A 14952-nucleotide genomic window follows, 5' to 3' on the forward strand; every position below is an offset into this window, starting at 1 on the left:
TATAGACTGGTTGATAAAGAGATAGTATACTCGTAACTAGTATGTATGTATAAAGAAAGAAAAAAAAACCACGGTTAGGTGGTATATACAATTATGGACGGGCTGCCGAGTGCCGACACAGAGGTAGCCACAGCCGTGAACTACCGCACTGTACTGTGTCTGCTGCTAATATATAGACTGGTTGATAAAGAGATAGTATACTCGTAACTAGTATGTATGTATAAAGAAAGAAAAAAAAACCACGGTTAGGTGGTATATACAATTATGGACGGGCTGCCGAGTGCCGACACAGAGGTAGCCACAGCCGTGAACTACCGCACTGTACTGTGTCTGCTGCTAATATATAGACTGGTTGATAAAGAGATAGTATACTCGTAACTAGTATGTATGTATAAAGAAAGAAAAAAAAAACACGGTTAGGTGGTATATACAATTATGGACGGGCTGCCGAGTGCCGACACAGAGGTAGCCACAGCCGTGAACTACCGCACTGTACTGTGTCTGCTGCTAATATATAGACTGGTTGATAAAGAGATAGTATACTCGTAACTAGTATGTATGTATAAAGAAAGAAAAAAAAAACCACGGTTAGGTGGTATATACAATTATGGACGGGCTGCCGAGTGCCGACACAGAGGTAGCCACAGCCGTGAACTACCGCACTGTACTGTGTCTGCTGCTAATATATAGACTGGTTGATAAAGAGATAGTATACTCGTAACTAGTATGTATGTATAAAGAAAGAAAAAAAAACCACGGTTAGGTGGTATATACAATTATGGACGGGCTGCCGAGTGCCGACACAGAGGTAGCCACAGCCGTGAACTACCGCACTGTACTGTGTCTGCTGCTAATATATAGACTGGTTGATAAAGAGATAGTATACTCGTAACTAGTATGTATGTATAAAGAAAGAAAAAAAAACCACGGTTAGGTGGTATATACAATTATGGACGGGCTGCCGAGTGCCGACACAGAGGTAGCCACAGCCGTGAACTACCGCACTGTACTGTGTCTGCTGCTAATATATAGACTGGTTGATAAAGAGATAGTATACTCGTAACTAGTATGTATGTATAAAGAAAGAAAAAAAAAACCACGGTTAGGTGGTATATACAATTATGGACGGGCTGCCGAGTGCCGACACAGAGGTAGCCACAGCCGTGAACTACCGCACTGTACTGTGTCTGCTGCTAATATATAGACTGGTTGATAAAGAGATAGTATACTCGTAACTAGTATGTATGTATAAAGAAAGAAAAAAAAACCACGGTTAGGTGGTATATACAATTATGGACGGGCTGCCGAGTGCCGACACAGAGGTAGCCACAGCCGTGAACTACCGCACTGTACTGTGTCTGCTGCTAATATATAGACTGGTTGATAAAGAGATAGTATACTCGTAACTAGTATGTATGTATAAAGAAAGAAAAAAAAACCACGGTTAGGTGGTATATACAATTATGGACGGGCTGCCGAGTGCCGACACAGAGGTAGCCACAGCCGTGAACTACCGCACTGTACTGTGTCTGCTGCTAATATAGACTGGTTGATAAAGAGATAGTATACTACTAATATTATATATACTGGTGGTCAGGTCACTGGTCACTAGTCACACTGGCAGTGGCACTCCTGCAGCAAAAGTGTGCACTGTTTTAATATAATATTATGTACTCCTGGCTCCTGCTATAACCTATAACTGGCACTGCAGTAGTGCTCCCCAGTCTCCCCCACAATTATAAGCTGTGTGAGCTGAGCAGTCAGACAGATATATAATATATATTATATAGATGATGCAGCACACTGGCCTGAGCCTGAGCAGTGCACACAGATATGGTATGTGACTGACTGAGTCACTGTGTGTATCGCTTTTTTCAGGCAGAGAACGAATATATTAAATAAACTGCACTGTGTGTCTGGTGGTCACTCACTATATAATATATTATGTACTCCTGGCTCCTGCTATAACCTATAACTGGCACTGCAGTAGTGCTCCCCAGTCTCCCCCACAATTATAAGCTGTGTGAGCTGAGCAGTTAGACAGATATATATAATATTATATATAGATAATAGATGATGCAGCACACTGGCCTGAGCCTGAGCAGTGCACACAGATATGGTATGTGACTGAGTCACTGTGTGCTGTGTATCGCTTTTTTCAGGCAGAGAACGGATTATAAATAAAACTGGTGGTCACTATCAGCAAAACTCTGCACTGTACTGAGTACTCCTAATGCTCCCCAAAATTAGTAAATCAAGTGTCTCTCTAATCTATTCTAAACGGAGAGGACGCCAGCCACGTCCTCTCCCTATCAATCTCAATGCACGTGTGAAAATGGCGGCGACGCGCGGCTCCTTATATAGAATCCGAGTCTCGCGATAGAATCCGAGCCTCGCGAGAATCCGACAGCGTCATGATGACGTTCGGGCGCGCTCGGGTTAACCGAGCAAGGCGGGAAGATCCGAGTCGCTCGGACCCGTGAAAAAAAACATGAAGTTCTGGCGGGTTCGGATTCAGAGAAACCGAACCCGCTCATCTCTAAGTACTACAGGTACCAGCGGGCCCGTTTTTCCACCGCATGCTGGTACTTGTGGTTCTCCAAGTACCAGCATGCGGGGGAGGCTTGCTGGGCCTTGTAGTACTGCTACTAAAAACAATATCTTTTCATTTTCACAAAAGGCTATCAGCCCCCCATCCGCAGCCAATTGGATGGGGGGGACAGCCTCGGGCTTCACCCCTGGCCCTTGGGTGGCTGGGGGGACGGGACCCCTTGATTGAAGGGGTCCCCACTCCCCCAGGGTACCCCGGCCAGGGGTGACTAGTTGGATATTTGATGCCACGACCGCAGGGCACTATATAAAAGTGACCCCCGGCTGTGGCATTATCTGTCCAGCTAGTGGAGCCCGGTGCTGGTTTTAGAAATACGGGGGACCCCTACTCTTTTTGTCCCCCGTATTTTTGGAACCATGACCAGGCGCAGAGCCCGATGCTGGTTGCTTAAATATGGGGGAACCCCTGTCAATTTTTTCCCCATATTTCTGCAACCAGGATCGGCTCAAAGAGCCTGAGGCTGGTTATGCTTAGGAGGGGGGACCCCACGCAATTTTTTTAAAGAAAATAACCACTTTCCCACCCCTTCCCACTGATATACATGCACGGATCTCATGGATCCCTGCATGCCTATACAATCACGGATTAAAAAAGCAGGTCTGTTTTTTTTTAGCACTTTTTTACGAGTTGTAATTTTTCACGGCAGTGGGGTATATTTACTAACATTCGTAATTTTCGGAAAAAGGTCAAAGTTCAATCACGAATGACATCGAAAGTGTAAAACTGCAACTTTTTGAATTTATTACGACTAATTTACTAAGCTGTCGTATTCGGATTTTTCATTTGTTCCGATGTCGATGTCATTCGTGTTTTTTTTACATTTTTTACGGCAGTGATTAGCAAAACACTGCCGACTTTTTCAAAATGAATCTCGGCCGGATCTGTGTGATCCGTGCTGGGGTTCATTTTTTTTTTTTTTAAATAAACACTGTAAAACGGAAAAAAAAAATGCGTGGGGTCCCCCCTCCTAAGCATAACCAGCCTCGGGCTCTTTGTGCCGACCCTGGTTGCAGAAATATGGGGGGGAAAATGACAGGGGTTCCCCCATATTTAAGCAACCAGCATAGGGCTCTGCGCCTGGTCCTGGTTCCAAAAATACGGGGGACAAAAAGAGTAGGGGTCCCCCGTATTTCTAAAACCAGCACCGGGCTCCACTAGCTGGACAGATAATGCCACAGCCGGGTGTCACTTTTATATAGTGCCCTGCGGCCGTGGCATCAAAAATCCAACTAGTCACCCCTGGCCGGGGTACCCTGGGGGAGTGGGGACCCCTTCAATCAAGGGGTCCCCCCCCAGCCACCCAAGGGCCAGGGGTGAAGCCCGAGGCTGTCCCCCCCATCCAATTGGCTGCGGATGGGGGGCTGATAGCCTTTTGTGAAAATGAAAAGATATTGTTTTTAGTAGCAGTACTACAAGGCCCAGCAAGCCTCCCCCGCATGCTGGTACTTGGAGAACCACAAGTACCAGCATGCGGCGGAAAAACGGGCCCGCTGGTACCTGTAGTACTACTACTAAAAAAATACCCAAAAAATGACAAGACACACACACCTTGAAAGTAAAGATTTATTACATACATCCACACAAACATACAAACATACTTACCTATGGCCCCACGCAGGTCGGTCCTCTTCTCCAGTAGAATCCAAGGGGTACCTGTTGAATAAATTATACTCACCAGCTCCAGGGTCCCAGGCTCCTCGTAGCATCCATTTGTAATCCACGTACTTGAATAAAATAAAAAAACGGACACCCGAGCCACGCACTGAAAGGGGACCCATGTTTGCACATGGGTCCCCTTTCCCCGACTGCCAGAAACCCACTGTGACTTCTGTCTAAGTGGGTTTCTTCAGCCAATCAGGGAGCGCCACGTTGTGGCACCCTCCTGATCGGCTGTGTGCTCCTGTACTGACTGACAGGCAGCACGCGGCAGTGTTACAATGTAGCGCCTATGCGCTCCATTGTAACCAATGGTGGGAACTTTCTGCCCTGCGGTTGACCGAAAGTGACCTCACCGCTGAGCAGAAAGTTCCCACCATTGGTTACAATGGAGCGCATAGGCGCTACATTGTAACACTGCCGCGTGCTGCCTGTCATACAGTACAGGAGCACACAGCCGATCAGGAGGGTGCCACAACGTGGCGCTCCCTGATTGGCTGAAGAAACCCACTTAGACAGAAGTCACAGTGGGTTTCTGGCAGTCGGGGAAAGGGGACCCATGTGCAAACATGGGTCCCCTTTCAGTGCGTGGCTCGGGTGTCCGTTTTTTTATTTTATTCAAGTACGTGGATTACAAATGGATGCTACGAGGAGCCTGGGACCCTGGAGCTGGTGAGTATAATTTATTCAACAGGTACCCCTTGGATTCTACTGGAGAAGAGGATCGACCTGCGTGGGGCCATAGGTAAGTATGTTTGTATGTTTGTGTGGATGTATGTAATAAATCTTTACTTTCAAGGTGTGTGTGTCTTGTCTTTTTTTGGGTATTTTTTTAGTAGTAGTACTACAGGTACCAGCGGGCCCGTTTTTCCGCCGCATGCTGGTACTTGTGGTTCTCCAAGTACCAGCATGCGGGGGAGGCTTGCTGGGCCTTGTAGTACTGCTACTAAAAACAATATCTTTTCATTTTCACAAAAGGCTATCAGCCCCCCATCCGCAGCCAATTGGATGGGGGGGACAGCCTCGGGCTTCACCCCTGGCCCTTGGGTGGCTGGGGGGGGGACCCCTTGATTGAAGGGGTCCCCACTCCCCCAGGGTACCCCGGCCAGGGGTGACTAGTTGGATTTTTGATGCCACGGCCGCAGGGCACTATATAAAAGTGACCCCCGGCTGTGGCATTATCTGTCCAGCTAGTGGAGCCCGGTGCTGGTTTTAGAAATACGGGGGACCCCTACTCTTTTTGTCCCCCGTATTTTTGGAACCAGGACCAGGCGCAGAGCCCGATGCTGGTTGCTTAAATATGGGGGAACCCCTGTCATTTTTTCCCCCATATTTCTGCAACCAGGGTCGGCTCAAAGAGCCCGAGGCTGGTTATGCTTAGGAGGGGGGACCCCACGCATTTTTCCCCCCGAAAATAACCACTTTCCCACCCCTTCCCACTGATATACATGCACGGATCTCATGGATCCGTGCATGCCTATCCAATCACGGGGGAAAAAAGCAGGTCTGTTTTTTTTAGCACTTTTTTACGAGTTGTAATTTTTCACGGCAGTGTTTTTTTTTTTTTTGCTTTGCACTTCTTAGTAAATGACCGAGATTCATACTTAAACAGCCGCGTTTTGACCGATGGTGTATTCATTCGTAATTATTTTCATGGACTACCCAAAAATTACGAATGCCCTCATCACTGCCGTGATTTGAGTTTAGTAAATTACCGAGATGACACTTTGATGAAAAAACGGCATCTCGGTCAAAATCGGGACCTTAGTAAATATACCCCAATGTCACTTCTATCCATAGAATCTAAGTCCTCTAGTAATGTGCCTGACCACTTTACTATGGCTTTAGAAATCCATGCACAGGCAATAATCGGCCTTAATGCCACTCCTGACGCAGTGTATATGGATTTGAGTGTAGTTTCAATCTTGCAGTCTGACGGTTCTTTCAAAGCGGTAGACCCCGGGACAGGTAACACTACCCTTTTAGACAGTCTAGATACAGAAGTGTCTACTATAGGCGGCTTTTCCCACCTTTTCCTATCATCCTCAGGGAAAGGAAAAGCCACAAGAACCCTTTTTGGGATCTGGAATTTTTTCTCTGGATTTTCCCAGAATTTTTCGAACAATGCGATTAATTCCTTAGACGCAGGGAAGGTCAGGGAGGCTTTCTTATTGTCTGTAAAGTAAGCCTCCTCTACCTGCTCAGGTGGTTTGTCAGTAATGTGTAACACATCCCTAATAGCCCCCTCTGGCCAAGGTAGCTCCCCCCCCTCCCCGCATATCCGCATCACCCCCTGTCCGTGTCGACCTCCATAATCTGAGCAAACGCACGTTTCTTGGACACACCAGGGGATTTGGAGGTAGTGGGGACCGAACCAGACAAAACCTCCACAGATTGTTTTAAAATCTGTGATTCTGTCTTATAATGTGAAATCCTAGTAGAAATCTGGGATATAGAAGCTACCCACTAGGGCTCGGATTCGGAAGGCTGAGACAAAATATTACATTCCTGAGTACAAGAAATGGATTCCTCTGGAGAAGATACATATTCTGCCACACAAGACACAGAGTCCCTGGACATGGTTATGTGGTAATTAGCATACACACACACACACACACACACACACACACACACACACACACACAGAAAAGTGTCAGACACAGTTTTCCCCAAGTACCTTCAGAGAAACACAGAGATTGGAGCCAGCACACCCAGTGCCCCAGTAGGCAGTGACAGAGCAACAGCCTGGCGCTGACTGTGCACCTTAATAGATTACACAGTTAATTTACAGCCTCCTCCTTCTACAACCCCCTGGAACCGCACAGGATAGCTGGAGTCGTGTGGAGGGTCAGCGCTCCCTGTCAGCGTCTCTCAATAATGAACTGCAGGAAGAAAATGGCGCTGGTGAGCTGCTGGGTCCGCTCTGAGGAGAAGCTCCGCCCCCAAACATGGCGCGGCTTCCCGCACTTTAGAGGATTATACTGGCCTGAGGTAATTCAGTCTAGCAGCAGAACAACGTCCCTGATAGGATTTGTGACCAGTTTTGAGGGTATTTGCGCTGGCCCAGGGCGCCCCTCACAGCGCCGCACCTGATGTACCACTGAGCCGTCCGGAGCGCAGTGTCAGTACTGCGCTCCCACCCTGATGCCTCCCCGCTTGACGGGTCACCGGTGACACACTCACCACCGCGATCTTCTGGCTCTATTAGGGGGTGGAGGCAAGCTGCGGCAGTGAGTGGTCGCCTCAGGGGCTAACGATTATCACCCTCAGGAGCTTATTGTCCTGTCAGCGAAGATAGTGGCCATTAACCTCTGAGGGTTGGACACTACTCCCACCCTAAGTCCCACGAAGCAGGGAGGCTGTTGCCAGCAGCCTCCCTGTGCCTAACATCTTTAAAAAAAAAAAAAAAACAGAAAAACTCTAAAAGATCCCCTAGCTGTGACCGGCTCCTCCGGTCTCATTTTCTAAACTGAGTCTGGTAGGAGGGGCATAGAGGGAGGAGCCAGCCCACACTATCAAAGTCTTAAAGTGGACCCGTCTATACCCCATGGTACTAATATGAACCCCAGCATCCTCTAGGACGTAAGAGAAAATGTAAGTCTTACATTGCACACAGGATAGACAATGGAACCCGGGTATGAGGTATTGTCAGCAGATATAGACAAATCTGAGGATATGGACTCTCCTTGAAAAAGACACTGTACAGCATCGAAATGTGTTGGAAAAGAGTGCGATTGGTGGCCATATCCTACCAGATTAGTCTGTATCAGCTGACAGTACCTCATACCTCTTCTTCTATCCTGTGTGCAATGTGAGACTTACATCATCTGATTTGGTACTTGTTATCAATAAAGTTGCATAAGAGGACTGCATCCAGTTCTTCAAATATGGCAGTCAGTAGCAGATGGTGGTCTTTTGGCTCAAGTGTCCCCAGTCAGCAAATGTGGCCATCTACAAGAGAGTTGGGGATGGAGGCCCCACTCTGTGCCTAAACTTTAATGATATTTTTTGCCCCCTGTGGGCTTAGGGTTGGCACGTTCTGAAGGTGTACTTCTGGTCCTCCGGGTGGTGATCATTTTAAAGCCTCTTACACAGGAACTTGTCACTCCTCCAGATGTTACTGCAGGGTGTTCATGCACACTACTAGTGGATGTCATCAGTGCATCATTCAACAACTCTGCAATCAGAAAGAGATCCAACACTGTTACTGATATCTTTATGTGGATGTACTCTGTATGCAACAATTTCAAGGTTGACTAAGGCTGTTACAACATGAGAAGGTTAACACATACATTTACATGGCTGAAATATGATAAAAGTGACCTGTTTGGGTGGCCAAACTGCACTTTTTGTGTGACCGCGCCCATTAATTTAGTCAGGTCATGCAGCTAGACCAGACACTAATGGAAGCGGTCGACGCGATAACGGGCATCAATTATCATCAAAATATTGCCTCTGCGATCTCCCGTCACTTAAAATGTGAGATTGGGCGGCGATATCTATTGCATTTCCCCCACGGTGTCTAAATCACACTAAAATGCACATTAAACTAACAATTAGCCTATAACTCACTTTCACCAAATACTATATTATTTGACCTAATCAAACTAAATTCTGTTGTTGTAACTGTAATAAAATAGAAGCTATCTGGCACATTTTATAGAAATGTTCTTTAATCTAAACTTTGTGGTGGGGGAGTGTACAATTTGATTAGCAAGGTTCTAAATGAGTGTGACACCTTCCTCAGAATTGGCTCCTTTAAATCTCTATCCAACTTATGGCCAAAAGCCCTATAGGTACATATTATAAATATTTATAGTAGTGATGAGCGGGTTCGGTTTTACTCGGTTTTACTCGGTTCTCAAAACGGCATCTTATTGGCTCACGGATGTCACATGTTTTGGATAGCCAATAAGATGCCGTTTTGAGAACCGAGTAAAACCGAGTAAAACCGAACCTCGCTCATCACTAATTTATAGCCCAGTAGTGGAAAACCATTCAACTCCCCCGCAATCAATAAGATCATATTCTATTTAGGTTTGAATTGAAATGGAAACACTGGGAGTGTCATATTCCAGCTGCACCTCCTCTTCCATTGGTATACGGTGTAAGTGGCACAAGTATGTTACTGATTGGTGAAGGTGCCTTCACCAGTCATCAAATACAGTTCTACTCTCCTTTTTGCTTTATTGAAAACTGTCTTACTATAATAGTAAACAATGGATAATTTGGAACTGCCTAATAAATTGTTATGACTTTTGTGCCACATCTCCTGGCATAGATACATACAGTACTGTTTTATTCTAGTATCACTCTGGTGCATACACTACTGTTTTATCCTGGCGTGATCCTGGCGCGCATACTACAGTTTTATCCTATTGTCATTAGGGAGGCCAATCCCGGGATTGGGATCAGCGGGATCCCGGGATTTAGGCCCAAAAACGGCCGGGATTCAATCCCTGGGCTTGAAAACTCCAATCCCGGGATTGAGGGATCAGCGTTGATCGTCCTCAGGATGCTCAGACGCTGCCAAGCTTCCTGCTCCCGGCTCCCACACACAGCGTGACCTGTGACTGTGAGGTCACGCTGTGCTGTCAGCAGCTGCAGAGCCGGAAGGTATGGCGGTCTTCACCCGTCGCCTCCTCCCGGCTCCCCTTGCACTCACCCGCCACCTGCTCCCGACTCTCCCTGCACTCACCCGCCACATCCTCCTTCCTCCCGCATGCAGCTGGCTCCCTCTGCACTCACCCGCCGTAGGTATGTAAGTGTATTTATGTCTGCAGGGCGGGTGGGGAGAGGAGGGGCGGGGCGTGGGGGACGGCCGGACACAGTTGAAAGCCAGTCCCGATACCCGGGATTGAAAAAATGGCACGAGATTGGCCTCTCTAATTGTCATCCTGGTGCATACACTACTGTTTTATCCTACAGGGTGTCCAGCATGATCCTGGCGCATACACTACCATTTTATCCTAGTGTCATGCTGGTGCATATACTACTGTTTTTTCCTAGTGTCACCCTGGTGCATATACTATTGTTTTATCCTAGTGTCACCCTGGTGCATATACTACTGTTTTATCCTAGTGTCACCCTGGCGCATACACTACTGGTTTTATCCTAGTGTCATCCTGGTGCATATGTTACTGTTTTATCCTAGTGTAACCCTGGCGCATACACTACTGGTTTTATCCTAGTGTCATCCTGGTGCATATGTTACTGTTTTATCCTAGTGTCACCCTGGCGCATACACTACTGGTTTTATCCTAGTGTCATCCTGGTGCATATACTACTTTTTTATCCTAGTTTGATCCTGGTGCATATACTATCGCTTTATCCTAGTTTGATCCTGGTGCATGCACTACTGTTTTATCGTAGTGTCATCATGGTATGTATACTATTGTTTTATCTCAGCGTAATCATAGCGCATATGCTGTTTAATCCTAGCATGATCTTGGCGCATACACTACTTTTATCCTAGCGTGGTCTTGGTGCATACACTACTGTTTTATCCTGTGTGATCTTGGCGCATACACTACTGTTTTATCCTAGCGTGATCTTGGTGCATACACTATTGTTTTATCCTAGCGTGATCTTGGTGCATACACTATTGTTTTAACCTAACGTCATCCTGGCACATATGCTACCCTAGCAGAGCTAGATGCATCTTAAGATGTATCCAGCTCTGCAAACTGTGCAAAATACATAACTTTTATGTGCGTACAATCATTATGCATGTGTAATCGGAGTAAGAGCAACATGAAAAAGAAGCATTTTGCACCTTGGAATAACCATGTCGCACTTATTTATAGTTTCGAAAGGGGGATGTGCACTTATTGTGTAACTATAAATCTGTGATGTTGCACTTATTTATAGTTGGGAAAGGGGGATGTGTCCTAGCTTTATTCTAAATTCTGAGATTGGCAGCTGCTAGTAGACTATCTTCCAGCAGCTTTTTGACTGGTCGCATCAGATGCAGCCATGTCAGGGATAGCCCAGCCTGGTGTGATCGCATCTGATGCGACCACATCAGGCAAGTGGTTAATAAATGTCTTTTCATGCAACTTAAAATTATTTTAACTTAACAGTTTTGAGTAATGTCTCATTCTACCTGTTTAGTAAAATATAAATTATGATGTTAGACACCATACTACCTACCATCACAAAATGGGTTCATTTTAAATTGATTTTATATATTACAGTAAATATCCTGGGAAAATACTTACCTTCTTCAGCATTAGGTTTATCAAGGATGGATGAGCAATCTCCACAAGTCCAGGTGCAATCAGCTGTTGACAATGCTGAACATGCCAGGTGTGTCCCCGATGACCCACAGCAGTGGCAGCGTATTAGAAACCACTGACTGAAAGAGGAAAAACTTAACATAAATATCTTCCTTAAAGTTGAACCTATAAACCTGAGCAAGGGACCCAGTAGACCAGTGGTCAGGGAACACGGGTAAATTACCAAAAATGGTGTAAAAATGAAGTTCCTTGGGGTAATGGATAGTCGCGCTGCCGAGATACAGCCCCGTCCATCACCGGACACAGTATTGTGTTCCTGGCCGCGGTGTGACGTGCTGACGTCACACCGCGCTCCCTCACACCCGCCCGTCCTCCGCTGTCCTGTCCTACCGCCCGCGGCCCGCCAACCCACACACAGAACTTGAAGTGTTCTATGGCTGACCACTGACGGAGTTCCGCAGGATCAGACAGTGGTCCACATAATAGTGGGAAATTCCCACTGACATTACTTAGGTGAGGATGTGACCATCTGTCTGCTAAAAGTCGTGTCGTCGTCCCCCCCTTCCCCCCTCATCCATCTTTCTTACATGCATTCTGGTGTTTTGGGGAGAAAGTGTTAATTAACCCATTCATTGCCAAAAAATAATTGGTGAAAATAATGCAAAATACCATGTGGTATATTTTCTCACTTGCCCTTGTGGGAAAATGTACGTGGGCAAGACTGTGAGAACTTACCGTGAACGCATTAACCAACATAGGTCCTCAATACAATTGGCACTCACCAGCGGTAAAACGGATAAACCGGTGGCTCTTCATTTTATGCAGATGAAACATCAAGTTTCAACTTTACGTCATATGATCATTGACTGGATTCCACCACCCCTACGGGGGGGGTGATAGGGGTGCACTACTTCTAAAAAGGGAAGCTTATTGGATTCACTATTTGGGAACAGTGTCACCAAGAGGATTGAATGAACAAAATCATTTTTCTCTGATTATCTATATTGGACATTTGTTTCTGATAGTGCTTGCTAGAATTACTTTAACACTCGAGATAATGTCCTTTTTGGGGGGATCTACCATGGTTATCCAGCGATTCAGTCTATAAGTAGTGATATTTTAATATTGTTTTGTATATATGTGTTTGTATATATGTATATTGTTTACAAAGTTTCTATTTTGGTGCTTTTTGCTATTTTGGTATGGAATCGGTGTGGAACTGCAGGTACCAGATTAGGATGCCTGACTTATTAAAATGAAGAATAGGTGATGTGTTAAGGTTAAATACTGCAAATGCTATATACTTGATTATTATTACTATGTAGGCTATGATGACTTATGAGCTTACTATAGCGCAGCGTGTCACGCTGCGTTCCAGCGTTTACTCGCGCAGCCGGAAGTTGAAACACTCTGTCTAGAGATAACGGAAATGCCATGCGGGTCACCCGCGGCGTGCGTTCCACCAGTCGGTGAACAGATTGGAGAAAGAGGTGAGCGCTATTCCATGGGCTGCTTAGTTCTAATGTGACATCTGTGATTAGTTTAATGAATCTAATAGGAAGGGATGTGTGCTTTGGGTATTTTTTGATTACACGATGTGTAGGGTAAGGATTTGATTGGTTGATGAGTTAGCAGGCGGGACCTGAGGGGTACTTGTAGTTCCACACGGAGGGTCATTTGGTTTGTGATTCGGATTATTGTACATTCTGGTCTTGAAAAAGGTCCGGTTTTGACCGAAACGTCGACCAACTATGAATAAGCTGCTGATGTGAGGTTTGATAAACACGTTTTATTTTCATTATAAGTCTGGTGAGTGCCTTCTTTATCAAAGTGACTATATATATATATATATATATATATATATATATTATATATATATATATATATATATATATATATATAGAGTATCTCAGAAATGCCATATAGACAGTGATAACCAGTATATATGCACAATAATATATGATTTCCTTCCTTTCAAATCAAGTGGGTAACGTCGGCACATCTAAATATATTTTTGGGTAAAAGAGTTCCTTGACCCCTGCAAACTTAGGGGCTTAATTATGAAGAGTCTTAGGGGGTCATTCTGAGTTGATCGCTCGCTAGCTGTTTTTAGCAGCCGTGCAAACGCTAAGCCGCCGCCCTCTGGGAGTGTATTTTAGCTTAGCAGAAGTGCGAACGAAAGGGTCGCAGAGCGACTACAAAAAAATACTGTACAGGTTTAGGTGTATATTCAATAAGAGTCGGGTCCATTCCGACATGCAGTTGTCGGAATGGACCCGACAACCCCTATTCAAAAGAATGTTTCCTGACCTGCTGCTGCTGTCAGCCCTGCGGGTGCGCTGACAGCAGCGGCAGAGGGAGCTGTCAGTGGCGCCGGGGGTAAGGGGGGAGATGTCAGCAGCGCTGGGGGTGAGGGGGGAGCGGTCTGCGGTGCCGGAGCTGAGGGGGAAGCAGGATGCGGCGCCGGAGGTGAGGTGATTTCTGCGGCGCCGGGGGAAGGGGGGGAGAGGATCGGAGGAGACGGAGCGGGCGCTGGAGGAGAGGAGGAGAAGGGGGAGCAGCGGCTGCAGCAGTGGAGGCTCACGGCAGTGTCCACCCGGCTCCAGCAAGCGGGACGTCGCTTGCTGGAGCCGGGTGGTTGCTGACGCTGGGTCCCTGCTCTCCCCGCTGCTCCCCCGTCTCCTGCTCTCAGATCACTTATCTCAATCTGACTTTTTTTAAAGTCGGATTGAGATTTTCGGAAACTGGGCTAAAACCTGGTTTGGCCCCGCTTCCGACAATGCGTTTCCCGACATGTCAGAATAAATTGGCCAGTAATGAAAAGGTCAGAACCCCTTCCGACCTAAAACTGTCGGAAGCTGCCGTCTTCCCGACAAGACGGCAGCTTCCGACAGTTATTTAATAAACCCCCTAGAGTAGCTCCAGAAATACTCCTAGCTTGCGATCACTTCAGACTGTTCAGTTCCAGATTTGACGTCACAAACACGCCCTGCGTTCTTCCAGCCACGCCTGCGTTTTTCCTTGCACGCCTGAGTTTTTTCGAACACACCCTGAAAACGGTCAGTTGAAACCCAGAAACGCCCACTTCCTGTCAATCACGCTGCGGCCAGCAGTGCGACTGAAAAGCTTCGCTAGACCTTGTGTGAAGCTACATCGGCCGTTGTGAAAGTATGTCACGCGTGCGCATTGCGCCGCATACGCATGCGCAGAAGTGCCTTTTTTTACAACATCGCTGCGCAGCAAACATTTTCAGCTAGCGATCAACTCGGAATGACCCCCTTAGCCCCATTAATTACATAGAAACAGCAAGTGAACCCTTATAACGGCAGGGGCTACTGCTGGCAAAAGCACAGAGGTGGGCTTTGATAATACGTCTACCACTAATGGTAGACATGCATTAGGTCGACAGGATCAAAAGATTGACATAGAATAGGTAGACAGTAGAAA

General features: G+C 46.4%; 1 protein-coding gene across 2 annotated transcripts in view; it reads right to left on the reverse strand.

Annotated features, from left to right (window-relative positions):
• Positions 1–8229: 8229 nt before the first annotated feature.
• The window catches only part of LOC135057893 (G2/M phase-specific E3 ubiquitin-protein ligase-like), a 130264-nt gene continuing 123541 nt past the window's right edge, over positions 8230–14952 (reverse strand). The window contains exons 9-10 of one of the 2 annotated variants that reach the window (XM_063963612.1): positions 11488–11624; positions 8230–8444 (exon numbers count right to left, since the gene is read on the reverse strand). In XM_063963612.1, coding sequence (XP_063819682.1) covers positions 8263–8444; positions 11488–11624 — 319 coding nt within the window. In that variant the 3' untranslated portion in view covers positions 8230–8262. The remainder of the gene's footprint in view (positions 8445–11487; positions 11625–14952) is intronic. The other variant, XM_063963613.1, reaches the window with a different exon arrangement.

This window comes from Pseudophryne corroboree, chromosome 3, assembly GCF_028390025.1.
Source record: "Pseudophryne corroboree isolate aPseCor3 chromosome 3, aPseCor3.hap2, whole genome shotgun sequence".
In the NCBI taxonomy this organism is placed as follows: domain Eukaryota; kingdom Metazoa; phylum Chordata; class Amphibia; order Anura; family Myobatrachidae; genus Pseudophryne; species Pseudophryne corroboree.